We start from the raw sequence: 27493 nt of genomic DNA, 5'->3' as shown, positions 1-27493 counted from the left end.
AATTTAGGCTTGTGTTCCCTAAAGCCACTGCAACCATTAGAGTTGGAGTGGTCATGCAGAGACAAATAAATTTGGCCTGTGGTTACTGAGTTTGCATTTAAGTATTGTTCTATTTTACTTACAGCATCAGCACTGAATTTTTGGCACTCATGAAAAAGGTGTCCAAATCTCCACTTGTGATGGATGTTCTTAATATTCAGGGAGTGCAGAGATCATTAGAGAGACTGGCAGACTTACTTGGGAAGATACAGAAAGCCCTGGGAGAATACTTGGAAAGGGAGAGGTCCTCTTTCCCTCGGTAAGCATTTACTTTCCTGAAGTAATCTGATGTTTCTGTGCAGGATTTGGTTTACTGCTCTGTAAAGCCTCTGCCAGTTCTTATGTGGTGCATATATATGAGGTGTTATGACCATTTAAATATGTATTGTCTATATACAGAATTCAGTTACGCTGAAATTTCCCTTATTTCCTCATCTGTGGCTCATTGCAGGATTTGGATATTGTCTAAGAAACCATTGCAGCTGATTCTGTAAACTGAAGAAGTTCTTCTGCCATTTGATTGAAGGACAGTGTCACAGTCCAGTATTTAGGTCATAGATTTTGACTTACCTGTAGTCTCCTCAACTAATTTGTCACTTAGCAAGAGAAAATAAAAATGAGGGAGGTACTGAGTGAAAATCCTTCCTGGCTGATAGGCAGTTCAGTGCCAAACTCTATTGTGGGTATTTCAGAGATGAATAAGTAAAGAAAATGTGTACACTTCTGTATGGTACAGACCACATGAACTTAATGGTAGCACTGAGGTATAACTGCTAGCAAGTTTAGGGTCCATGCACTCTTGCAGTGTTGGGGAAATTCTTGTCAATTACTTCTGTGTAGTGGCCATGGATGAAGCATAAATTGTGTATTAAAAGTGATAGTTGGAGTTCGGATACAAATCTGATTTTATGTGATCAATAGGTTCTACTTTGTTGGTGATGAAGACTTGCTTGAAATCATTGGAAACAGCAAAAATGTTGCTAAGTTGCAGAAACACTTCAAGAAAATGTTTGCTGGAGTTTCTAGCATTATTCTCAATGAAGACAATTCTGTGGTTCTTGGGATATCCTCCCGTGAAGGAGAGGAGGTATAGCTGCAGTATTTCTTTCTAAATAATATTCTGAAAATAAGTGAATGTGAGCTGACTAAAACCTTTAATTCTTGCAGGTGCTGTTCAAAACACCTGTCTCCATCACAGAACATCCCAAGATCAATGAGTGGCTCACTCTTGTTGAAAAAGAAATGAGGGTGACCCTTGCTAAATTGCTTGCAGAGTCTGTTACTGAAGTAGAAATCTTTGGAAAAGCAACTTCAATTGATCCAGCAGTCTACATCTCTTGGATTGACAAGTACCAGGTATTGATGTGGAACACTTAAGTATACTGCAGCTTGGTTACCTCAGCAAGGAAAACTATCTGATGAGGGTTTTTGTACACAGGCTCAGCTTGTTGTGCTGTCAGCCCAGATTGCTTGGTCTGAGAATGTGGAGTCAGCCCTCAATGGTGGGGGTGGAGACAACAGTCCTCTCCAGTCTGTGCTAGCCAACGTTGAGGTCACACTCAATGTCCTGGCAGACTCCGTGCTGATGGAACAGCCACCCCTTCGCAGAAGGAAGCTGGAGCACTTGGTAAGTAAAAACTTCCTTTGCTCTTCAGGGTTTACAGGTGAGCATTTTTATATTTTAATGAAAAAATTCATCTGTCTAAGACTTACTGTTCCTCCAGGAAAAGATTTTGTGTGATTTAAGCAGTTATATTAAGGCCTGATCCTTCATGTAGGTGGCGGTAGTTTTTCACTCTAGTCAGCTTAATGCATGATACCATATTATAGGCTATCTCAGTGAACTGATCTTCAGACTGGTTCTTCCAGGTATGGATGTTACTGATACTTTTCATTCAAATGTGAAATATGCCATTAAGTTGCTTATTATTGTAATCATAATATGCTTTTGTTTGTAGATAGGGATTGGAGGTGGGGGGAGGATTAAAATCATCCTGGGTTGTTTCTAGAGGGAAATACCTGGTTTCTGACAAGTAAAATACCTAGTTCAGTAGTGTCATGGATTAACTAAGCCCAGGGTAACTGGGCCAAACTGTAAACTAGGAAGGTCATTCCAGAACAGTAGGCAACATTGTTAGTTTAGGCTTTGTAGCAACAGATTTTAAACCAGAGACTGGTTTTAGGTCATGATTCTAAGTGTTGGCAATTCACTGTGCTAACCTGAGGAGCTGTAGGATTCCTGTAGATTCTGTCTTTATTATTGTTGTGGTCTTAAAGGAGTTACTTCATTCTCCAGATCACTGAGTTGGTGCACCAGAGAGATGTTACAAGATCACTGATCAAAAGCAAGATCGACAACTCCAAATCCTTTGAGTGGCTCAGCCAAATGCGGTTCTACTTTGACCCGAAGCAGACAGATGTGTTGCAACAGCTCTCCATTCAGATGGCAAATGCCAAATTCAACTATGGTTTTGAGTACCTTGGGGTTCAGGATAAGCTGGTACAGACTCCTCTCACTGATCGCTGCTACCTGACAATGACACAAGCCCTGGAGGCAAGACTTGGAGGATCACCATTTGGTAAGTTTGTAAGACAAGCATATGAAATTCTTATCTTCTCTAATATATATAAGAATGAGTGGTTTAGGACACTTAAAAGAATCACCAGTGAGATATCAGCAAAGGCAGGTTTAATATGAATTTGTAAAAGCACACCAAATTCTATGGCAGGGTTCATTCTATTACTTACTATAGATAAAGCGCACAAGGGAAAATCTGATTTTAAAAAAATCTAAAATGGTTTATGTGGAGACTGGGAACAAAGAAAGATAAGCAGGGATAACAGTAGGGGATGCAAAGGGGTGAGGGACACTACTGTTGGGTCACAAGGGTCATAGTGGACTCTCTTGCCAAACTTAGCTTCAGACTGGATCAGGTTTAGGTCTAAAGGACTTAATTACCTAATCAATACAATAATGGCAGTACTTGAACAATTGATTAATTTAAAACAAAATAATTCAATAGGATTTTCTATAAATCAGTGTATATACAGCAGTAACTTGACAAAAATTTTAGCTTAATTATAGACCTAAATAGGCAACACTCATAAGGCACACAGACGTGAAGTATGTGCAGAGGTATACCTATGAAAAATTCTCCTTGAATTCAGTGAAATGCATCAGATGCCTTTGCATCTCTCCAGAAATGAAGGGTTGAGTCTCAAGGAGTGGGAGATATCAGCCCAGGTTCAGCTGTCAGCTTTCAGTGGCAATCCTCCATTGCAAACTGGAGAGATCACAAGCTCCAAGAGGCATCCTACTGGGAGGGAGATCCTGATTTACAGCCTGCTGCAGTCCGGGAGATCTCAAAGCGTCTCACTTAGGACTACTGTTTATAGAGTTGCAAAATTACTGATTTTAGTAGTCAGTAAATTTCCATTCTGGCCACAAACCAAGTTGGCAGTTACTGGAACTTTCCTTGAAAAGTTGAATAACAAAAATATTATTCTACTTGCTCTGTTATTCAGACAGAAAAAATACAAATCTGGAGGCTATTAAGTAGAAAACAGGAGCTTATTAGACAACGGAAGCTGGGGGAGGGTTTCTCATAAGCTCAAGGGGTGCTAACTGATGCTGTTAATGCAGCCCAAGGCCTAAAAAGCATTCCTGAGACTGTAGTGTAGCCTGGGATGGGGTTTAGGGGGTTGACTGATGTGCACTCCCACAATACAGTGTTAATGTGAGCATTCAGTACACTCACATCTAAGAGACAAAGAACAAAATGGGGTTTTGGGGGAAGTCAAAACAGTTTTAGGTTTTGTTTGAACACTCTTGAACAGGCATCTTTTAGAATCCACATGCTGGCAAATCGCACGAGTTGGCAGTGCTACTCAGATGATAAACTCTAAAGCATGTCCATCCCATTTCAAAAACAGGTCCTGCTGGTACTGGTAAAACAGAATCTGTTAAAGCTCTTGGACATCAGCTTGGCCGCTTTGTGTTGGTTTTCAACTGCGACGAAACATTTGACTTCCAGGTAAGCTGTTTGATGAAAACAATGTAGTCTTTGTTAACAAGCAGTAGGAATCTTCAGAACCCTGAAACAGCCAGCAGTGTTTATTTTCAAGATGATTATGCATAAATCCTAACTGAGCTGGTATCTGTAGATCATATGGAACCTCTTTAACAAAAAAATGCCTAAAGCAGAAGTGGGATGAAATATTGCTAGAGCAGAGGTCCTGGGTTTTTGAGCAGGTGACAGCAAATGGAGGGGAAGGAAGAGGAAGTGCAGGGACAGGGGCTTAAGATTGGCTTTAGAAAAGTATCTCAGACTATGTAGTTTTCATTGAAATTACTGGTTTAATGAGGAAGAGATGGGAGTGTGAGATAACCAAAGTAACTGTACTATTACTAAATTATCCTGTACAACACAGCTGTGCAGTTTACCTCAGCATGTCAAGAATTCTTCAAAACTAAGAAAATTTATCCAGATATTTGAAGATTAATGACATTTTCAAACTGGGATAAAGCACTAGAACTGCACCTAATATTAATGGTATCAGCAATCAAAACATTATGCGGTGGACTTAGTTTGTCTGTTTTGGAACACACTGCAGTAGAGTTTGAAGTAATAGAGAACTATGATCATACGTGTGGTTCTGTGAAGCAGTGAAGGCTGAACTTCAGAGCCCTTTCATAGCTCTTACAATACTACAAATACAGTAACCTACAAATAAACACAGCTTCTTCCTGCCTTGGATGCATAGTACAAAGTGCTCTTCGTTACTCCTTTTGCTGAATTTTCCCCTCTCCCTGCAGGCGATGGGACGCATCTTTGTGGGACTTTGCCAAGTGGGCGCATGGGGCTGCTTTGATGAGTTCAACAGACTGGAGGAGCGAATGCTCTCTGCAGTTTCACAGCAAGTTCAGTGCATCCAGGAAGCCTTGCGAGAGCATTCCAACCCCAACTATGACAAGAGTATGTAATTCTTCTCTAGCATCCTTCGTACTGTTTTGTTGCTTAACTACATTCCTTGCAAATAATGCAAGGATTAAGCGCTTTTATGTAAAAACTTAAATATTTGATGTGACTTTCAGCTTGTAGAAATTTATATTGTTCGAGTTGTAGTACTGGAGAAACTGCTGTCCATTACTGTAGGAAACTAAAATAGAATAATATATTACTTCAGTTCTCAGAGTGACGGATCACTAGCTCAGGTATAACTAAATGCACTCTCTTTTCAGCTGCAACACCAATTACCTGTGAGCTGCTGAACAAACAAGTCAAAGTGAGCCCTGACATGGCTATCTTCATCACCATGAATCCTGGCTATGCAGGCAGATCTAATCTGCCTGACAATCTGAAGAAGTTGTTCCGTAGCTTGGCAATGACAAAACCAGACCGTCAGTTGATTGCGCAGGTCATGCTGTACTCCCAAGGTTTCCGTACTGCTGAAGTTCTTGCCAATAAAATTGTGCCATTCTTCAAGTGAGTAACAAGTTTGTCTCCAGTCAGTAGCAACAGAACTTACTGTTCAAAACTGTAATGTTCTATGCAGCTCACTAAGCACATTGTGCAGCAATCATTTCAAGCAATAGTTTCAAGTAAAGAATGACATTTACTGGGTGTTATGTTGGTTCATACTGAGAATTAAATTGTGTTTTGTCTCTTTTGCTTCTTAGGCTTTGTGATGAACAGCTGTCCTCCCAAAGTCACTATGATTTTGGCCTGAGAGCACTGAAGAGTGTGCTGGTTAGTGCAGGTAATGTGAAGAGGGAGAGGATTCAGAAGATAAAGAGGGAGAAGGAAGAACGTGGTGAAGTTGTTGATGAGGGAGAAATCGCCGAGAACTTGCCAGAGCAAGAGGTAACGTGTGTGCAAAGTTCTTTTCTTCTGTGATAGAGGATGCACACTAAACAAAGTAACCCTTCAGTGTTTACCACTTAGTATTAAGTCATGTGAACATAATGTTAGTTACCAAAGACAATTTGATAGCTTAAAAGCACCAAGTTAAACATGACTTCTAAGTCCCTGAATCATAGTGAAAAACTCATTCATATGAGGTGGTGCATCCATGACACTTTTTGCTGCTCAGTGTCTCAGCAATTAAAGGGGAAAAAAAAAAGCATAATGAAGACGTGTAGATTTGTATAAACTAAAAATCAATAGGAAATCATTGGGTAGTTCCAAAGTTGAAACCACATCAATGGTTGTTTTGACTAAAACTACCATGGTCTGGTACTTAATCAGTAAAGTATTTAGAGAAATATTCCTTGTCAAACATGTTTGGTAAACTGAACTTCACAAAAAAATCTTATATGAAATATGACTCTCTCTCTCTGCAGATCCTGATCCAAAGTGTATGTGAAACTATGGTACCAAAACTGGTTGCAGAAGACATTCCACTGCTGTTCAGTCTCCTTTCTGATGTATTTCCTGGAGTACAGTATCACCGTGGAGAGATGACAGCCCTGAGGGAGGAGCTTAAGAAAGTGTGTCAGGAAATGTACCTTACCTATGGTGACGGAGAAGAAGTTGGTGGCATGTGGGTTGAAAAGGTAAAATATAAGACTGAAAATGTGGAATTGAAGTTTATGTATAAGACCAAATTTCCCTTTATGTTATGAGAAGTTGAAAACTTTAAAATTTGTCTTATCTTAAACAAGCATTACCTAAAAGCTTAGATTAACTGCCGAAGTTAATTGGTGCATTATTTCTTGTGTCACAGGTTCTTCAGCTGTATCAGATTACACAAATAAATCATGGTTTGATGATGGTTGGTCCCTCTGGAAGTGGAAAGAGCATGGCCTGGAGAGTACTTCTGAAGGCCCTTGAACGGCTGGAGGGTGTGGAAGGTGTTGCTCATATTATAGATCCAAAAGCAATCAGCAAAGATCACCTCTATGGTACTTTGGATCCAAACACCAGGGAATGGACAGATGGCTTGTTTACACATGTCTTGAGAAAGTAAGTCTTTTTAATAGCACAAATGCAAAATGGCTGATACATTTGTGCCTAGGATAATCTCAATTTACTGAGTCTTAATACTCAACTTCAATTAATATTTCCTTTAATATAGAATCATAGACAATGTGAGAGGTGAACTACAAAAACGTCAGTGGATTATCTTTGATGGTGATGTAGACCCTGAGTGGGTTGAGAACTTGAACTCTGTTCTAGATGACAACAAACTTCTGACTCTGCCAAATGGAGAACGTCTCAGCCTCCCACCAAATGTAATGTTACTTTTTTTACATTGTGTTTATGTGTTGTATTTAAGCTTGTTGGTTTAATTTAATATGTACTAATGTTCTGCTGCTTTCTCATCACAACCAAAGTGATACTGAGTTCAGATTGTGGTTTGCTGGACTGAAGGGTTTTTGTGAAAACATTTCATGTTACACTTACTCTGACCCTGTAAGATAAAATGTGAATTATATAAGTCTTATGGTAAATGTCAGTAACTATGAACTTACCTTAGGACAGTATAATGCTGATGTTGATTATTCAGAGTCTAAATGCAAATTTGTGTATTTTTAAAGGTCTATTGTCTTTTCAGGGGAAGGGTTTTTCTATTGTTTTGATCTTGGTTGGTTGGTTGGTTTTTACTAAGTGTTGTTCTAAATTTCTATTTTTCAGGTGCGTATCATGTTTGAAGTACAGGATCTGAAATACGCCACTTTGGCTACGGTGTCAAGGTGTGGTATGGTCTGGTTCAGTGAGGATGTTCTCAGTACAGACATGATATTCAATAACTTCCTGGCGAGACTAAGAAGCATTCCTCTGGATGAAGGTGAGGAAGAAGCCCAGCGCAGGCGAAAGGGCAAAGAAGATGAAGGAGAAGAAGCAGCATCCCCAATGTTGCAGGTAAAACTTAGATTACTTTATGGGATAAAGTAGTAAAAATGCTTGTATCACAGGTATCTGCCATATGTAGAATATATGACAGCCTATCATAGAAAAGCTGATATCCTCTTCACATGTTTTTTTCTTTTTTTTTGTTTTAAATATGAAGCATTTCAAACCTTAAACAAAATGTTTTCTTTGTGCCTGGTAGCCAAATGAGTAACAAATGCTTAGAGCAGTGTTTGTCTCCCCCAACAGATTCAGAGAGATGCTGCAACAATAATGCAGCCGTATTTCACCTCCAACGGCCTGGTGACCAAGGCACTTGAGCACGCTTTCAAGCTGGAGCACATCATGGATCTCACCCGCCTGCGCTGCCTTGGCTCTCTGTTCTCCATGTTGCACCAAGCTTGCCGCAACGTGGCTCAGTACAATGCCAACCACCCTGACTTCCCGATGCAGATCGACCAGCTGGAGCGTTACATCCAGGTTAATGCAATCTGCTGCTATGTGGCTCCTGTGTCTGCCTAGATTTGAGTTACTCACTGAGCTTTGTTCCATTACTCTAAAACCAATAGCTGCTGTTGTTGCTTCTTACAGAGGTACCTGGTCTATGCAATACTGTGGTCTCTTTCTGGAGACAGTCGTTTGAAAATGAGAGCAGAGCTGGGAGAGTACATTAGGAGAATCACCACTGTGCCACTGCCAACTGCACCCAACATACCTATAATTGACTATGAGGTAAACCTTTCTTGTGCTAGGAATGTTGCTCTTTCATTTTTTTAAAAGCTTGCTTTAGATTTTGGAGGCAAACCTGGACAATAAACTGCTAGGCTTTCTTAAATTTTACAGTTTTACACTTCAGTAAACAGCTGCTTGTTTTATTTAAACACATCGAATTTGATGTCACTTAAATTTAACTAAGACTGAGCTGTTCTAAATTGTCTAATCATGTTTTTGTGCTTCTAGGTGTCCATTACAGGTGAATGGGTGCCATGGCAATCCAAAGTTCCTCAAATTGAAGTTGAAACACACAAAGTTGCAGCTCCTGATGTTGTAGTGCCAACCCTAGATACAGTTCGCCATGAAGCATTGCTGTACACTTGGCTGGCAGAACACAAACCTCTGGTGCTCTGTGGCCCACCAGGTTCTGGGAAGACCATGACCCTCTTCAGTGCTCTCAGAGCTCTGCCTGACATGGAGGTACACAAGAGAGTTGTGTGTATGTGTGTGTAGAGATGGATGTGTGAATTACAGAGTAGTAGCAAGTCTTTAGTCTTTAATCTTAAAAAGATAGCATGGAATTTATTTCCTAGCCAGAACTCAGTGATAGGTTCACCTCAGTCAGTCATGTGTATATATGGCAAAGTATAAAAGTCATGTTGAGGAGAGTACAAATTCATTTCTCAAGTTCCTTATCCTAAAGCTGCTTTCTTCCTTTGCCACGTCACTAACAGAGGAGCATCTCTGCATTCAGTATTTAAAAATCTGTGCAAATGTTTAAGAGTAGTTCTCATCCTACTTTGTATTTAGGTGGAGTGACAGTTACATGAGGCTATGATGTTCAAAATAAGGATTGGGCAAGAAGCATTGCTGCACAATAAATGGAGAACCTGCAGTGGGAAGCAGAGAGTATCTGGGCTGTATATGGCTGTATATATGTGGTAATACACCTGTAGTGTGGATGGTGTATGTATTTCCATTGTAAACAGCCAAACATACCTGTTTTCAGGACTCCTGATACACTCTCAGTCCTTAGTGTATTTTAATTTTTTTTTTACTATTCTCTTTTTAAGGTGGTTGGACTCAACTTTTCAAGTGCTACTACTCCAGAACTGCTGTTGAAAACTTTTGATCACTACTGTGAATACAGGCGTACTCCTAATGGAGTGGTGCTGGCTCCTGTGCAGTTAGGAAAGTGGCTGGTGCTGTTCTGTGATGAAATCAACTTGCCAGATATGGATAAGTATGGCACACAGAGAGTCATATCCTTCATTAGACAGGTTTGTTTTTCTTTGTAATCAACTGTATCACAACAGCTGCTTATAGGGAAATAAAATATTCCGCTGATGTGATTTTATTTTTATGTTCTCATTCCAGATGGTGGAACATGGAGGATTCTACCGTACATCTGACCAGACATGGGTGAAACTGGAGAGAATTCAGTTTGTCGGTGCATGTAATCCACCTACTGATCCTGGAAGAAAACCTCTGTCACACAGGTAATGTATCTAGTGAATTCTATATAACAATGGAATAGGAGTCAAAACTAAGGCATTGATTATGTAATCTGTTCTTAATGCACGTGTTTAACAAGAGCTGTGCTTAAATTGTGTTCCTTACTTTTGCACTATCTGCTGCTTTGTTCTTACTATGACAGCCTGGCAGTGGACTCAGGCTGTTGAATCACTTGTCTAAAACACTTGAGAATGGGAGCAATCAAACCAACTACAATTGCTGCTGATGATTTTGAATCAAACAGTTATTTAATTTGGGCAAAAGATAATGAAGAGAATGCAGATAGTAATTTGACTTTCTGTACTGTGTAATATGCTAATCTTTCAGATTTTTACGACATGTTCCTGTGGTTTATGTGGACTATCCTGGACCAGCTTCACTTACTCAGATATATGGAACATTCAATCGTGCAATGCTGAGGTTGATCCCATCACTTCGCACATATGCAGAACCTCTCACTGCTGCTATGGTAGAATTCTACACAATGTCTCAGGTAACTTGTTAAGTGCAACTCCAAACTCCAGTTGGAAGGCTTTCTTATATGCTGATTCATTTAACCTGTGTTGTCAGCCTTTCACATGGGTAGTATGTGTACAAGAGCTCAACTAATTACTTGAGTTCTGGCAAAAATGACTGAATTATGCTGCCAGGGTAGTATCTTGCAATGCCAAGGCCTGTAGAAAATACGGTGCAACTTTGAGATAAAGTAACTAATTAAGTTTAAATTTTTAGGAGAGATTCACTCAAGACACGCAGCCACACTACATCTACTCACCTCGTGAGATGACTCGGTGGGTGAGAGGAATATTTGAAGCATTAAGACCTCTAGAAACTTTACCAGTTGAAGGCCTTATCAGGATTTGGGCCCACGAAGCCCTACGTCTCTTCCAGGACAGGTAAAAAATTCATGAGCTGGGGAAGCAAAACCAGTAAAAGTTGCCTACTACTTGCCAACTTCCATTAGAACATCAGACTAAAATGTGCTTCATGTTAAATAGCTGAAATACCAGTGAGAATATTTCCTTTCACTCCAGCTTGTCTGTACAAAGCAGAAGTATAATTGTCATACTGTTGCCGTGTGATGTGATTATATCCCCCCATTACAGAGGACTGTTCTCACTGACTTACTTCTTTATCCAGACTTGTGGAAGATGAGGAGAGACGCTGGACTGATGAGAACATTGACATGGTTGCTCTGAAACACTTCCCCAACATTGACAAAGAAAAGGCTATGAGCAGACCTATCTTGTACAGCAACTGGCTGTCAAAGGCAAGTTAAAATTTAAAAGAAAAGAAAAAAAAGAGAAAAATTAATAGGGTGGATGCAACCCAGTGATGCTGCTCTTATGACTGTATTAAAGTGATAATCATGCCCATCATGCTGTTAAATTATCTCCAAGAAAAATTTACTATGTTTATCTTAAATGAACTCTGCCACAAAGTTAATACCTGTTATATGCCAGGGATGCTATTGTAAGAACTACCATGGAATTTAAAGGCAATATAAAATAATATTTCTCAAGAACAGTGTGACACTACTAGGTGACAGTTATTCCTTATGGAATCTCTTGGATAAGGCAGTGATCCTTGAGCAATACGATGTTACACATTTTCTGGTAACCTGTTTCTTATAACCTGAAGTGATCCATCTGGGCAACCTGTACAAATCCTGGTGAGTTTAGGCAAAAGTCCACCTAGCTTGCTACCCTTCTCTTAGCAATAGTAAGTGAACTAGGAAAGGCTGTTTGATATAAATTGGGGAAAGGAGTAAGTTTGTAGTGCTACTTCCCAGTCTCTTTGGTAACTGGCAGCACAGGCTCAGCCTATGGTAGGTTCAGTAGATACAGTGTTTAAACCGCGTGCTGCTACCAGTGGCACTCTGGGCAGTGCACATGTTCCTGTGCAAGTTAAATGAGTACAACGTTCTTAAGCTTTTGTAAAGCATTGCTACTTTAAGTAGTCTTGTAGTTCTGCTTTGGTGTATTCATAAATTTACCCCAAAGCAAATTCCCTTAATCTTACCTTCCATACTGTATTGACTGGTTCTTTTAGGATTATATTCCAGTGGATCAAGAAGAATTGAGAGACTATGTGAAAGCTAGGCTTAAAGTCTTTTATGAAGAAGAACTTGATGTACCACTTGTCCTGTTCAATGAAGTCTTGGATCATGTGTTAAGAATTGACCGGTAAGTTCAGACCTCCATTGCTGCTCATATAAGCAGTATTTAGAGTTACTCTAAACCAAAATAGCCTCAGTACAGAGTAAAAATTGAGCATGGTCTCATTGTTGTCTATAGAAAATACACTGCCAGCCTTCAGATAGCAGGATCCTATCTGTAAAGGGGTGTCAGTTTTGGTACTAACTTGAAGCCTAGGTGTTCTAGGAAGTTTCAGTAAGTTGCTAACGCCTATCAATCACACTTGGTTGTGTTCTTTTTCAGAATCTTCCGTCAGCCGCAGGGCCACTTGCTGCTAATTGGAGTCAGTGGAGCAGGGAAAACAACCCTGTCAAGATTTGTTGCCTGGATGAACGGTTTGAGTGTCTACCAAATCAAGGTTGGTGTGCTAAGTTTAACTTCTGAGTCAAAGCTCCCACTTATATATTGACCCCTAAAATCCCATTAAAAGCTAAACCAAAATGTTAATAACCAGTGTTAACTGTTACCAGGTTCACAGAAAATACACAGGTGAAGATTTTGATGAAGACCTTAGGACAGTATTGAGACGGTCTGGCTGTAAAAATGAAAAAATAGCTTTTATTATGGATGAGTCAAACGTCTTGGATTCTGGATTCCTGGAGAGAATGAACACTCTCCTAGCCAATGGAGAGGTAAGGAGATTTTAAGTAAATATTTTTTGCTCCTTTTTACAGCTATAAACTACAACAAAACTATCTTTTGAATTAGGTTCCTGGACTCTTTGAAGGAGATGAATATGCTACCCTCATGACTCAGTGTAAAGAAGGAGCACAGAAAGAAGGTTTAATGTTAGATTCACATGAGGAACTCTACAAATGGTTCACCAGCCAAGTTATTCGCAATCTTCATGTAGTGTTCACTATGAATCCATCTTCTGAGGGCCTGAAAGACAGGGCAGCTACTTCTCCTGCCCTTTTCAACAGGTAATTGCTGAATATTCCAATGTATTTTACAGGCACCATTAAAGCAGTACTTTGGGGAAGTCTTCACAAATGCTTTGTATTTCAGATGTGTCTTAAACTGGTTTGGAGACTGGTCAACTGAGGCACTGTACCAAGTTGGCAAAGAGTTCACAAGCAAAATGGATCTTGAGAAACCAAATTACATTGTGCCTGATTACATGCCAGTTGTGTATGATAAGCTGCCACAGCCACCATCTCACAGGGAGGCTATTGTTAATAGCTGTGTGTTTGTTCATCAGACTCTTCACCAGGTATGTTATTACACTGCTTAACTTACACTTACCTCTAGGCCATGGCATCATTCACCAGTTTCCTGAATACTATGATCTTTGGCATCCAAATACATTTTAAAACAGTGCATACTCTACAATTCCTTGTTCCCTAAAGGCTAATGCTCGACTGGCAAAACGAGGAGGCAGAACCATGGCAATCACACCACGCCACTATTTGGACTTCATCAATCATTATGCCAACTTGTTCAATGAGAAGCGAAGTGAACTGGAGGAGCAGCAAATGCATTTGAATGTTGGTCTTAGAAAAATCAAGGAGACAGTTGATCAGGTATATATCTTTAAAACTTTGCCATCTGTAAAGCTGGGGTGAGTAAATAGATCTCAGTGCTCAATACAAATTCTCCACCTTAGGTGGAGGAATTGCGGCGTGACCTAAGAATAAAGAGTCAGGAGCTGGAAGTGAAAAATGCAGCGGCCAATGACAAGTTGAAAAAGATGGTGAAAGATCAACAGGAAGCTGAGAAGAAAAAGGTAAAAAATTCTGTTAAATCTCTGTGCATAGCAAGTATTTTATTTACAAAGAAGAGCCTACAGAGCAAGTACTGGAAGAATTTCAGCTTCTAAAAAGCATTATTTTATCTGTGAAATTTCCTTACAGGTTATGAGCCAGGAGATTCAGGAACAGCTGCACAAGCAGCAGGAGGTCATTGCAGACAAGCAGATGAGTGTGAAAGAAGATCTTGACAAGGTGGAGCCTGCTGTCATTGAAGCTCAGAATGGTATGTTAGCACCTCAAGAGATCTTGGATCTAAAACTGGTCTATGGGAATGTGTTTTCTTGTGATGTGGGTTGGTCCTGTCTCTAATGAAAGTGTGGACTCTTAGCATGGGGATGAACAGAGTTGAAAAAATCCTTTCTTCTAAATTCACAGTCTTTGAGCTGTGATTTTTGTGCCCTTTTTTTTTTTCTCTCTCTTGGTGTGTAGTAGTACCAGTCTGATTCTTTATATTCCTTCTAAGGATTGTGGCTTCATTTCTGGTAGACCAGCTGTAGAAAGAGCAGTGATGCCTTGCTGCTGAGCAGACCACATACAGTCAAGCTGTCCAGTCATTAATCTGGGTAGACAAATCACTGGTTTAAGTGAATCATTTTTAGGCAGCAGAGGATGTTGCCCATGCCCATTTGTCAAGCTGACATTCACAAAAGTGTGTCTTGTAATATAATAATTATTCAGTAGTGTCTGCTGCTCTAATAACCTCATATTCCTTTTTAGAAGCTTGAAGCATTTATACAAATCCAGGATACTCTGCTGGGCTTTGCTAGCTGTTTGTTTTTTTTCTCAATCAACACTCTTCGTCTTTCTTGCGCTTGTTAGCTGTGAAGTCAATAAAGAAGCAGCACCTGGTAGAGGTCCGCTCCATGGCCAATCCACCTGCAGCAGTGAAGTTGGCACTGGAGTCCATCTGCCTGCTGTTAGGTGAAAGCACCACAGACTGGAAACAAATACGTTCCATCATCATGAGAGAGAACTTCATTCCAACCATTGTTAACTTCTCTGCTGAGGAAATCAGGTAAAGTGCAAGTGTGAGATATTTATGTGAACAAACCATTTACAAAGGGCAGAGGGTCTTAACTGAACTTTCCTCTGCCTAATTGCTTTGGTAACCCTTGACTTCTTTTGACACCAACTTATTGCACATGGAGAACATACAGGTGGTACAGGAAATAGACTGCTGAAGGCAAGGTGTATCATGAAAATTGGGGCAAAGCAGCTGCTTGTTGTGTGACTTAATGGCATGGTTACAAAGCAATGTGTTGGTGTCCAAAGCCACATTGGCAGTTGAAAGTGGTTTTGCAGCAGTAACAGACCAGGCTGCTGAGGGCTTTATTCAGCTTAGGACATCAGCTTCCTAGCTGGCTATAAATGTGAGCAGAGGGTCAAACTAGAGACACCTGAATTCCCTCCCAGCTCCAGTGTTTCTAGAGCAGAGTTGAGCAGCTTGTGAATGGCTAATCTTAAAATATTGATTAATTTTTTTATATCACTTGTAAGCTGTAATTTCTGAAATAACATGTTAAACATCCCAGCTACTACTCAGCAAAACTGATAGGAAATGTTTCTTGTCAACTGTGGAAGGCAGGCTAGATAAAGGGATACTGAGCACCTGTGTGCTGACAGTGTACTTACATTAGCTGTAAAATTTTTCTCTTGCAGTGATGCCATCCGGGAGAAAATGAAGAAAAACTACCTGTCAAATCCAAGTTACAACTATGAGATTGTGAACAGAGCATCACTGGCCTGTGGACCTATGGTGAAATGGGCAATTGCACAGGTAAAGTCAGCTTGAGGAAGCAAAGACAAGGTGAAAGGAGTAAGCCAGAGAGCGCACATAGCAATGTCTAAAGGCTCTGAATTTGCATTTATTCAGCTAAGTATTACAAGCTATTTTGTTTCAAAGAAAATGAATGGATGGTTTAGATGAATGCTTATGGGATATATAGTGCCATGCCAGAGAATCATTGGCCAGTTGTTATACACCCTCTGCACTGAAAAACTTGAGGTTTACAGTGAGCACTGGTGGATACTTTCTGTAGGTGATGTCATTCTGCAGGACAAGACCTCCTCTGGAAAATGTAAGGCAGTCCCCTTTATGAGACTGCATTTGTCATGCCTCAGAGTAGGACACAGGCAAAGCAGACTTTTAAGTTTCCTGAAGGAATAGGTTTTGGGAAACTTGTCCCTAGAGGGAGATACTCAAGAATGATTTTACTTACCTGTTGGTGTTCCAATACAGCAAAATTCTTGGCTTGTTAAAACTGTTCCTGCTTGGAATGGCATGATCTGGAGAGACTATTTAACTGAATCTTGCCAACAGGCCCTGTTCTAATTGTTCTGTAGCTTAGCTTTACTCATTTCACTGCTAAGAAGGGCAGATTAGCACAGTACTGGCATGGACACCCCATTGAATATTTATGTAAAACAATGCTGTGCACTTCTTAGTGGGGTCTGAACCTTTTGAGTGACTTGGTGTAAATCTACAGAGCAGTACAAGGATCTTGCAAAAAGCAGTTACTTATGTTTCTCTGCTTAGTTTAAATTAGAGTCCTAGAGACTGATAAACAATACTAAGTTTCTCTTAGGTAGTTATTAATTCTTACACAGATTCAGAGTACATACATTTGAAAAGATGCAGTTGATAGTGTATACCTGAATGCTGTGGTTCCTGGTAACATGTCATTTTACAAAGTGTAAAGGTTCTATTTATTGTTTGCAGCTGAACTATGCTGATATGTTGAAAAGAGTGGAACCTCTACGCAATGAACTGCAGAAGCTGGAGGATGATGCCAAAGACAACCAACAGAAAGCAAATGAAGTGGAGCAGATGATTCGTGATCTTGAGGCCAGTATTGCCCGTTACAAAGAAGAATATGCAGTACTGATTTCGGAGGCTCAAGCTATTAAGGCAGACTTGGCTGCTGTAGAAGCAAAAGTAAGATTTCATATACCAATAATTTTTCATTCTTTTATCTTTGACAGTCTAAAATTGAATCCTTCTTCAAATTTGACAGTGGATTTGGTTGCTTCCCCTGTGCAGTGCATCTGAATTGTTTAATCTCTGAGTGTCTCTCTGAGTTTCATCTCTGAGGCTTCTCAAGAAACCTGTCTGGAGTTAGAGAAATAACAACTCATGTTGCTACTTGATTAACAAGAGAGTTCTCATAAGGTTTAAAATATGTAGAAAACCTTTGAAAACAAGCATGGATGTAGTGAGATTGTAATGTTTTAAATGGACTTCAGGGAGGGGAGTGTGGGTTTCTCTGTATACTTGATCTCATTATTGGTATGTTGCTACTGTATAAGTACTTAGCACTTTTAAGTTCCTCAACAGTTAAAATCAACTTAAAAAATTAGCACTGAAAACCTCCAAATTTAATCTCATTCTGAGCTTTTAAATTTAACTTGGGCCATGAGTCAGAATATAAGTGTTCTGAGAGACATGCAGTGTAAGAACATTTGATCATCTAAAGAATCTACTTCACCACTTATTTCTAGGTAAACCGTAGCACAGCTCTTCTGAAGAGTCTTTCTGCTGAACGTGAAAGATGGGAGAAGACAAGTGAAACTTTCAAAAACCAGATGTCCACAATTGCAGGAGACTGTTTACTTTCGGGAGCTTTTATTGCCTATGCTGGCTATTTTGATCAGCAGATGCGTCAGAATCTGTTCACTACATGGTCTCACCATTTGCAGCAAGCAAATATCCAGGTAAAGATACAGTCATGATAAGTTAACCATAAATTGATTTACTGCGGGTGTTAAGCTGTAGGATTACTAGGTAATGAATGGAGTTGTTGCAGCTTTGTACAGCTCCATTTACTTAAAATGTCTTCACCAGCTGGTTGGAGAATGTCAAGTTAAACATTAACTGTGTGTGCTTCCTGCAGTTCCGCACAGACATCGCGAGGACTGAGTACCTTTCCAACGCTGATGAGCGGCTGCGCTGGCAAGCAAGTTCTCTGCCTGCAGATGACCTGTGCACAGAGAATGCCATCATGCTCAAACGCTTTAACAGGTACTTCATTCTAAGATATAAAGTTCTTAAGCAACATTCTCTCAGCAGGCAGGGTTTGCACCTGTTGAATTACAGTAGCCCCTTCAAAGCACTGTTTCTCTGGGGTGTAAGCCTCTAATGTTCATAAAAGCTTCTCAGCCATGTGTAAACATTGAAACTCTTTCACCTTTGCTTGCCTATTTTGTTGTGCTTAGCTGTTAAAATAAATTGGCTTGAACTATTTCGTTATTTGAGCTGTTTTGTTGCCAAAATGCAAACTTACCTTTCAAAACTGAAGTGAGTCATTGAACTTGCTTCAACTTAGTGAAGGAGTAAACAGGGTTTTAGAGTTGAGACTAATAATGCAATGTAAATTCATAAAACTGTTTAGACACTGTCTGCAGTCAAAACCTAAAAAATGAAATTGTTGTATTATTAACTTAAGGTATCCATTGATCATTGATCCCTCTGGGCAAGCTACAGAGTTTATCATGAATGAATATAAAGACCGTAAGATAACTCGTACAAGCTTCTTGGATGACGCTTTCAGGAAGAACTTGGAAAGTGCCTTGAGATTTGGCAACCCACTTCTAGTTCAGGTTAGTGGCATGATTATGTAGATGCTGTTTAAATTCTTGAATTCTGTCCTGTGTATTAGAGAAGTTTGCAAGTGTTCCCTTAGTAACATGCAAGCAACTTTATTTACAATTTTACAAGTAAACTAGTGATACATGTCCTGAGAAAAATTAGCTACAAAATCAAAAGAAGGAATTTCCTTTTCCACCATTTTTAGATCAAATTGTTTTATTTTGAAATGATCTTTCCATACTATAAAATTACTTGCAACTTGTCTATCTGTTCCTTTGTTTTCATGTGCTTTCTCTAGTCATAGATAATGGCAACTAATATGGTTAGTTATCTAGAATTAAATCTACTCTGAGTATCAGGGAGAAATTTCAGTAATATGAATAAATAGGCAACTATAGGAATAATTGACTTTCACTTGAAATGAGTATGTTTTTCACTTCTTAGTGTGGAAATGGAAAAGATAAGTTACTTGCTTGTGTTGTTTAGAGCAGGGCTTACATGCAGTAGAGCTAACAAAATTCCAGCCACTAATAATACTTCTCTTCTGTACCTGTATAGCTCAACTACACATCTAAAGTGCAAATACCTTCCGAATGTGATCCCTATTCCAAACCAACTGCCAATTGTTTGCTTACCAGAATTTTAAGCCCCCACCAGATTGTGGGTTTTAGCTTGAGATGTTTGCAAACAGCAGTCTTTAACACATCTGTCTTTCTAGGATGTGGAGAGCTACGATCCAGTTCTGAATCCTGTTCTGAATCGTGAAGTCCGAAGAACTGGAGGCAGAGTTCTGATTACTCTGGGAGACCAAGATATTGATTTGTCACCATCCTTCGTTATCTTCCTTTCCACCAGAGATCCAACAGTAAGTAAAATCAAAGCTGTCCTGTTTGTAGAAATGGCATATGAAGGGAGCTGAGAAAACTTACTCATGTTTGCTGTGACAGGTTGAATTCCCACCAGACCTCTGCTCTCGTGTTACATTTGTGAACTTCACCGTAACTCGCAGCAGCTTGCAGAGCCAGTGTCTGAATGAAGTCCTGAAAGCTGAAAGACCAGATGTTGATGAAAAGCGCTCTGATCTCCTCAAGCTTCAGGGTATGTTTACCAAAATTAACTTCCTCTTGTTCTAAAAGAATACAGTGGGTTTACTCTAGAAGGACACAGTGAAATGTCTTCATGTTCTTTTTTCAGGATGCCCAATGGCAAAGTCACAGAACTCAGGTAATTCTTTAACATACCTTTACAATGTGCCTTTTTTTTTTCTTCTAATTAAGGTGAATTTCAGCTGCGTTTACGTCAGCTGGAAAAATCCCTTCTGCAAGCGCTTAATGAAGTGAAGGGGCGTATCCTGGATGATGACACCATCATTACTACGCTTGAGAACCTGAAGAAGGAAGCAGCAGAGGTCACCAGAAAAGTAGAAGAAACTGATATTGTCATGCAAGAAGTGGAGACTGTTTCTCAGCAGTACTTGCCTCTTTCTACAGCTTGCAGCAGTATCTACTTTACTATGGAGTCACTGAAACAGGTAGGTTGAATTCTTCTATCACGAAGTTTGAGTGTTTACTGGTTAAAGCTAAATAGGCACCGCCCAGTATTGCAGTTTGGTAGGTTATCAAACAGCAGGATTCTAGAGAGAAAAAATAAACTCTCTTCTCTTTCAGATACATTTCCTGTACCAATACTCCCTCCAGTTTTTCTTGGACATCTATCACAATGTCTTGTATGAGAACCCAAATCTGAAGGGAATTACAGACCATACTCATCGTCTCTCAATCATCACAAAGGATCTCTTTCAGGTTCCATTTTTAAATTAATAAACATAATTATTTAATAATTTTTGAAGGGTCAGAATTCAAAGCTTCTTACACTACTACTCTGTTTTGTTCCTAGGTGGCCTTCAATCGAGTGGCACGTGGCATGCTGCATCAAGATCACATAACATTTGCTATGTTGTTGGCCCGAATCAAACTGAAAGGCACTATTGGGTAAATGTTTTTCTTGCTTCACTTTAGTTGAAAAAGGGAGGACTGTCTTGAAGGCATCTAGCTAAAGTCTTTTTATCCCTTAACATTAGGGAGCCTACATATGATGCAGAATTCCAGCACTTCTTGAGAGGGAAGGAGATAGTACTAAACACTGCATCTCTCCCCAAAATCAATGGTTTGACTGTAGAGCAGACAGAAGCAATGATGAGATTGAGCTGCCTTCCTGCATTTAAGGACCTTGTTTCAAAAGTTCAAGCTGATGAGGTAAGTGTTGGCTAGGGTCTGTGTCTCCACTGAACTATCTTGTTAAGCTTTTCAGGTGTCTGCATGAAAAGCTTCATGCTTTACAAGTTCTCCTACTGTGGAAAGGAAAGATTAGTTGTAGTTGTGGAAATGAATGTAACTTTTCTTTTGTAACTCATCTGTGAAACTTGTAAAAACCAGCACTGTTCATCATTCAGATATAGTTTTACCATTCATATGGCTTTGTGGTTGATCAGCTTTGGTTCCCATGGTAGCAGAAAGTGTGACACTGCATATCTTTTGCTGCATCATTATTGTGTGATAATTGTGCAGTAAAGGAGAGCAGCCCCAGCCACACATAACTTCATTATGGTGGGCTCTTGGATATGCCTATGTGGAATCAATTTATATGGTACACAGCAGCTGAACACTGCACCTTCTCATGACTGAAATGTTCAAAGAGTAACACATCTTTGTCTTGACTGTGAAACTGTATGTCACAAGTTATGTCCATATCTTAAATAGTACCTGTTTGGTTTGCCCTGCCTAATTTTTATATTAGAAGTTGAATTCTCTTTAGCACATCTAATTTTTCTCAAACTGTTCAGCCTGGGGTAAAATAACATACAGCTTGGCCTGGAATTTGATAGAGATCTGTAGAATCAAGGATGCTGGAGGCTGTCAGTGAAATGAGGCATATCAGTGAAATTATTTGGCACATCTAAAGATAGGATAATAGACAAAGTGTAATTTGAGTTTTACATGTCCTTGCTATACGTTTCTGATATCTTGAAACTCAACTTCAGGTTGTTTGCATATTTTTTTTCAATGCAGCAATTCTGTATCTGGCTGGATAGCAGTTCCCCAGAGCAGACTGTACCATACCTTTGGACTGAAGAAAAACCTGCAAGTAAGTGAAGGTGCACTGTTGTCCGTATCAGTCCTACTGTACTGATCTAAGCAGTTACTATGATTTTAAAAGCAATTCTAAAGTAGAATTTAGTTTTGGACCTTAATGGTTGAGAAAATCATAAAGTTGGGATTGTATAAGAACCTCAAGTCTAGTAGGCTTGGTTCTGGGTTGTTTTGGGGCTTTCTAGGAGGTTTGTTTGTTTTCACTGGATTTTTTAAGAACAAACTGTTCTAAGCAGTAGTTACTACACTTGGTTGCTGCACCTTACTTCCACTGAGGATGAAACATAATTCTACAATCTCATTAGATTGCGTTATGGTTTGGATTAACCTTAGTCATTGCCAGTCTGGAGATAGATCAATACTCTAAAAAGCTCCCAAGACACAGATTTGCTGAGGACAGAGTTGGTCTAGTAGAGTTTTAGTCCTGCAGTTGTACCTAAGAATGGAGTCTTACCTCTTGCTACATTAGTTGTCAGTGCTAATTTTTAAGAGTGAGAACTTGATGGTAACTGTTGCCCTTCAGTTCCTTCCCCATCTGAAAGGTAAATTTAGGAAGTGTTTGCTTCCTTGATCATTCCAGGCTCATTCCTGTAGCTTTCTAAATTAAGGATTCTAAGCTCGTATTTACTAGCTGCTTATTAAAGCTCCTGGACCATTAACTGAAGAGCTCTAGGTTATCTACCCTATCCATGCTAGTCAAGTGTGTATGACTTCAAGCAGAAGAGCAGATTATTTCATGAGTGAGATGATATGAAATGATCTGTTGTCCCTGGAAATTAAAATCACTCATGTCAATAATTCTAGCCTGTAGATTATGTAAACCAGCTGAAACTGCTAATTGTTTTTTTCAGTTACCAAATTGAAAAGAGAATATAAGTATTTCATTTAAAAGTTGCATCAGATCTTCCAAAAGGATAATTAACTTTCTAAATATGTAGTCTTCAGAACAAGATGGGGAAGAATTGAAGAGAGGAGGGGATAGAGAATGGTTTTCTTACCTGTCCATCTAACCCTGTCTCCTCTTTCCAGCTCCCATTGGACAGGCCATTCATCGCTTGCTTCTGATCCAGGCCTTCCGTCCAGATCGTTTGTTGGCCATGGCACATACCTTTGTTTCAACTAATCTTGGAGAGTCTTTCATGTCCATTATGGAGCAGCCTTTAGATCTGACACACATTGTGGATACAGAGGTAAACTACTTGTTTTTGAAATGCTTAATGCCACCTTGCATGAGTTCCACAATGAGTTAAGCTATCCCATGAATATTTCTTCTACTTAGCGTTCTGTGGTATGAGGAGTGGATTTTTTTTTTAAGTAAAACTAAGAGTAAGATAATGGTTTTAGTTGTACAGAGGGAAGAAACACTGAGTTTACGGCATTCTCGTGTTTATCTAGTGATTGATTCATATCCTTTCAACTTTTTGGAGCACAGGTGAAACCAAATACCCCTGTGCTGATGTGTTCAGTGCCTGGTTATGATGCCAGTGGTCATGTTGAAGACCTTGCAGCTGAGCAGAATACACAGATTACTTCTATTGCTATTGGTAAGAGCGTACCTTATTTCAATATCTAAGCATAAATGAAAATGTTAGCAGTAAGAGATTTAACAACCCTTCTGTCTTTTAGGTTCTGCTGAAGGGTTTAACCAAGCAGATAAAGCAATAAACACAGCAGTGAAATCTGGAAGGTAAGTTCTATATAATTTTCAGCTAGAATACTGCGTAGTAGAAAGGTAAAAGGTGGAAACTATCTATTGGTTAAAGTAATAAAACTGTGAGTAAAACAAAAAAATAGACCCATCTTTTGAATTTAAGTTTATAATAGCAAGCACATCTGATTACATCTGCTGTTTAAGTGTTTTCAGGAGAAGTAGATTGTACCTGCAAAACAAGAAAATTAACCCATTTACAGTACATAGTAACTGATTCTATGCAGAAGGCAAGTTTAAAAGAGGGAGGAAAATCTGTAGCATTGATACATTCAGTTACTCTGTGATGATCACAGCCAGGATCCATGAGCTGTTCACCAAAAAGCATTTGTTCTGTTTCAAAAATTCACAGGTGGGTAATGCTGAAGAACGTTCACCTGGCTCCTGGCTGGCTCATGCAACTGGAAAAGAAACTTCATTCCCTGCAACCCCATGCTTGCTTCAGACTCTTCCTTACCATGGAGATTAATCCAAAGGTAACACTGATTTAAAATTTGATTATCTGGCAAAGTAACTAGTTTACAGAGCTAAGAGTGCCCTCCAGGGAAGGTTCTCTCATGACTGCCTTTCTGCAGTAAAGAAGAAGGAAAATACAGACCTGTCAGGGTGGTTATTAGCCGTGCTTTATGATAACTGAATTGTAACTGTAAACTATATACTGTTCCTCTTGCTGATTCCCCTAACCTCCAAAAGAAAGACAGTACTTCATGTGCTCACCATGAGGTTTTGAAGCTAATGCAAACTGTGCTGGGATTTAATTTAGTGTAGGCTAAAGCAGCTGGATTTGAGCTTATTGATCTTCTCTAGGTGCCAGTGAATTTGTTACGTGCCGGCCGAATCTTTGTGTTTGAGCCTCCTCCTGGTGTAAAGGCAAACATGCTGAGGACCTTCAGCAGCATTCCAGTTTCTAGGATGTGCAAGGTGAGCTGTGGATTGTCTTAATGAAACTAAATGGAAGAACATGTTTGTTGAAATCTTACCTTAGATGATAAAACCTCAGATACTAAGATGTACCTAAAGTGTTTTTTCTCTCTTCACCCAAGTAAAGTAGTAGTTGCTTTTTCTGTTGGCAGAGTGTGTTCAGTTTCAGTAGCAATCCAGCATTAAATCCGATACTTTCTAGTCTTTGAGCAGGCTTTGGTTTACTCAGTTCACTTGAGTAACAGTTAATTTGGTTTTGTGTTGGTTTTTTTTCCCCACTTCTAGTCTCCAAATGAGCGTGCTCGCTTGTATTTCCTCCTTGCCTGGTTCCATGCCATTATCCAAGAGCGCCTGCGCTATGCTCCGCTGGGTTGGTCCAAGAAGTACGAGTTTGGAGAGTCTGACCTGAGATCTGCCTGTGACACAGTGGATACCTGGCTGGATGATACAGCAAAGGCAAGTAGTGTTGTGTACTTAGGCACAGGTAACAGATAACTTTGGATCTTCACTGAAACAGTCTATTCTGGAAAAATTAAGGAAATTAAATGAGTAGGCACAAAAAAACCTGTTGGCAATTCAACAATTGTTTCCTGCTAATTATAGGGTCGCCAAAACATTTCCCCTGATAAGATCCCCTGGTCTGCACTGAAGACACTGATGGCCCAGTCTATCTATGGAGGTCGTATCGATAATGAATTTGATCAGCGTTTGTTAAACACTTTCTTGGAACGTCTGTTCACTACCTTAAGTTTTGACAGTGAATTCAAACTGGCTTGCAAGGTTGATGGGCACAAAGATATTCAGATGCCAGATGGAATCAGGTACGATTTTTTCCTTATCCTTATCTCTTATGTACAACTTTTTTTTTAATTAGAAAAATGCACACAAAGAATAACAACAAACCAAGCACATAACCTGTATTTCTGTGCTGTGTAAACATCTGTCTCAGGAAAAGCATTACCTTGGCATTCTAGCAGAGGAAACCCATTAATTAATATTAAAACTCTGCCTTGCAGGCGTGAAGAGTTTGTCCAGTGGGTAGAGATGCTCCCAGATACACAAACACCATCATGGCTGGGGCTGCCAAATAATGCAGAGAAAGTTCTTCTGACCACACAAGGTAAATCCAGAATTTTAGCAATGTCTTCCCTAGATTACCAGGCCACCATTTTAATTAAAAAGCAAAACAGAAATAAAAATTCTGCTAGAGTCGATAGCTTTCTCCTTCTCCTGCAACATAATTGGTTTTGAGTAGTCCAGAAACTGACCAGGAGCCTGTGAATTAAAAAAAGCCATTTAGTCTTCCAGATGGAAAGCTCCTATCTTGATTCTGGAAAGCTTTAATGTAAGCTTCTGGAGCCACCTATAGCTGGGCAGTTCTGAATCTTTGGTCTAGACTAGGAATAATGGAAATCCTGGTTCTTGCGTGTAGTGGGATGTTTTAATCTTGATGGCACTGCTTCTCTAACAGTAAATCTTCTGTTTCAGGCATAGATATGATCAGTAAAATGCTAAAAATGCAGATGCTGGAGGATGAAGATGATCTGGCTTATGCAGAAACTGAGAAGAAAACAAGAACTGATTCTACATCAGATGGACGCCCAGCCTGGATGAGAACACTGCATACCACAGCCTCTAACTGGCTTCACCTTATCCCACAAACTCTAAACCATCTGAAGCGGACTGTGGAAAACATTAAAGTAAGAACTATGTTTTATTTAATGTGGCATAGGAAAAGCACAACTTCAGGTGCATTGTGATTTGTAAATACCAGTTACACTGCTGAGGGGTCAGTGGAGCCTGTGTTGATGCTGATTTTGAGTGCCATAGCTATGTAATGAACTGCTAGCCATACAGTCTGCATTAGTTCTTAATTGTTTTAACTGTGACTTCTGCTTTCTTGCTTCTCCAAGGGAGAGGAGATTATTGGTTGTAAAACAGTTTCTGCAATCACTTTCAGCAATACAGGCTGCATCTTCATGTACATTGCTTGCAGTCACAGTGTCACTGCCCAATCCACCTAGAATTTGGGGGTTGTTTTTTGTAGCAATTTTCCAGCAAGGACTTAGATCTCCAGCTTACTTTGAGTGTTTTGACCATCAGGATCCTTTGTTCCGGTTCTTTGAGAGAGAGGTGAAAATGGGAGCTAAGCTGCTCCAGGATGTTCGTCAGGACCTGGCAGACGTGGTTCAAGTGTGTGAAGGGAAGAAGAAACAAACCAACTATTTGCGTACACTGATAAATGAGCTGGTGAAAGGTATGGGAATTCAAATTACCATCTCCCAGGGCTCTGTTTGCTTCTTGCACTCTGTAAGAGGTTGCTGTGATCAGCAGCTTAAAAAAACACCCAAAAATGGTAGAAAAATGTGGGTAGATTTGCCATTTGACATACGTAATACTTAAAGTTGAGCATAAATTCCCATTGGCTTGGGATGAGATTTCAAGCTGGGGTTGATAATAGCCTAATAATTAGGCTATAATAATAATATAATGGTTAGGCTTTGATAGTAATATTAATTTGCTTTTTTGTACAATTTATATTAGCAGCTTAATTTCTAGGCTGAAATCTTACTAGTCTCAATTTCTGACTTGTGACAGAACAAAGTTATTTATACTACCAAATTAACAGTATTGGTCCTATAAAATCTAGAAAATATTCAAGTTCTCTGAATTTCTATTTAAAGATTGTACATACATGTGGAATTTTCACAGACGTGCTGCATGTTGTAATATGTGATTGAACAAAAGTATTTTCTGAAACACAGGTGCTACTTCAGTTTTTTCTAAAGAACTCAAATCTTCATGCAGAGTTGCAGATTGGGTCTTGCAGTAAATAGCTGTGTGTAACTGCAGCTGCTCTTGGAGGGTGTCTGTAACTGGGTGGCATTTTAAATACAGAGTAGACCGGGAGGCCATTTGCTCTGTAATCTTTGAAAGTACTTTCACTTACTGAAGAGCCTTTTAAAATAAAGGTTGATATTCCAGTCCAAGTCTTCAAAGTTTCAATAAAGTGTGTAATTTCAACTGTATAGATGAACAAAACTTAATTCTAATCATATC

General features: G+C 39.5%; 1 protein-coding gene across 1 annotated transcript in view; it reads left to right on the top strand.

Moving 5' to 3' along the window:
• Positions 1 to 27493, top strand: part of DYNC1H1 (dynein cytoplasmic 1 heavy chain 1) — a 44360-nt gene that overhangs the window by 14901 nt on the left and 1966 nt on the right. Inside the window, exons 23-74 of the mRNA XM_033063697.2 lie at positions 125 to 298; positions 961 to 1126; positions 1207 to 1395; positions 1478 to 1666; positions 2336 to 2618; positions 3973 to 4073; positions 4856 to 5015; positions 5282 to 5525; positions 5720 to 5903; positions 6383 to 6595; positions 6766 to 7004; positions 7117 to 7273; positions 7677 to 7904; positions 8142 to 8372; positions 8484 to 8624; positions 8853 to 9086; positions 9680 to 9886; positions 9984 to 10105; positions 10449 to 10614; positions 10854 to 11017; positions 11262 to 11391; positions 12174 to 12307; positions 12563 to 12677; positions 12790 to 12951; positions 13028 to 13242; positions 13328 to 13532; positions 13669 to 13842; positions 13926 to 14045; positions 14173 to 14293; positions 14890 to 15085; positions 15730 to 15847; positions 16790 to 17005; positions 17569 to 17781; positions 17961 to 18088; positions 18513 to 18666; positions 19374 to 19520; positions 19603 to 19753; positions 19933 to 20186; positions 20323 to 20457; positions 20552 to 20646; positions 20736 to 20910; positions 21724 to 21799; positions 22834 to 22994; positions 23237 to 23348; positions 23431 to 23491; positions 23865 to 23988; positions 24320 to 24433; positions 24719 to 24889; positions 25037 to 25254; positions 25450 to 25553; positions 25922 to 26133; positions 26537 to 26690. Coding sequence (XP_032919588.1) covers positions 125 to 298; positions 961 to 1126; positions 1207 to 1395; positions 1478 to 1666; positions 2336 to 2618; positions 3973 to 4073; positions 4856 to 5015; positions 5282 to 5525; positions 5720 to 5903; positions 6383 to 6595; positions 6766 to 7004; positions 7117 to 7273; positions 7677 to 7904; positions 8142 to 8372; positions 8484 to 8624; positions 8853 to 9086; positions 9680 to 9886; positions 9984 to 10105; positions 10449 to 10614; positions 10854 to 11017; positions 11262 to 11391; positions 12174 to 12307; positions 12563 to 12677; positions 12790 to 12951; positions 13028 to 13242; positions 13328 to 13532; positions 13669 to 13842; positions 13926 to 14045; positions 14173 to 14293; positions 14890 to 15085; positions 15730 to 15847; positions 16790 to 17005; positions 17569 to 17781; positions 17961 to 18088; positions 18513 to 18666; positions 19374 to 19520; positions 19603 to 19753; positions 19933 to 20186; positions 20323 to 20457; positions 20552 to 20646; positions 20736 to 20910; positions 21724 to 21799; positions 22834 to 22994; positions 23237 to 23348; positions 23431 to 23491; positions 23865 to 23988; positions 24320 to 24433; positions 24719 to 24889; positions 25037 to 25254; positions 25450 to 25553; positions 25922 to 26133; positions 26537 to 26690 — 8657 coding nt within the window. The remainder of the gene's footprint in view (positions 1 to 124; positions 299 to 960; positions 1127 to 1206; positions 1396 to 1477; positions 1667 to 2335; positions 2619 to 3972; positions 4074 to 4855; positions 5016 to 5281; positions 5526 to 5719; positions 5904 to 6382; positions 6596 to 6765; positions 7005 to 7116; positions 7274 to 7676; positions 7905 to 8141; positions 8373 to 8483; positions 8625 to 8852; positions 9087 to 9679; positions 9887 to 9983; positions 10106 to 10448; positions 10615 to 10853; positions 11018 to 11261; positions 11392 to 12173; positions 12308 to 12562; positions 12678 to 12789; positions 12952 to 13027; positions 13243 to 13327; positions 13533 to 13668; positions 13843 to 13925; positions 14046 to 14172; positions 14294 to 14889; positions 15086 to 15729; positions 15848 to 16789; positions 17006 to 17568; positions 17782 to 17960; positions 18089 to 18512; positions 18667 to 19373; positions 19521 to 19602; positions 19754 to 19932; positions 20187 to 20322; positions 20458 to 20551; positions 20647 to 20735; positions 20911 to 21723; positions 21800 to 22833; positions 22995 to 23236; positions 23349 to 23430; positions 23492 to 23864; positions 23989 to 24319; positions 24434 to 24718; positions 24890 to 25036; positions 25255 to 25449; positions 25554 to 25921; positions 26134 to 26536; positions 26691 to 27493) is intronic.

Source organism: Catharus ustulatus, chromosome 6 (genome assembly GCF_009819885.2).
Source record: "Catharus ustulatus isolate bCatUst1 chromosome 6, bCatUst1.pri.v2, whole genome shotgun sequence".
Lineage (NCBI taxonomy): Eukaryota > Metazoa > Chordata > Aves > Passeriformes > Turdidae > Catharus > Catharus ustulatus.
The sequence above is the reverse complement of the archived record's forward strand: the minus strand, read 5'-3'. Positions and strand labels throughout refer to the sequence as shown.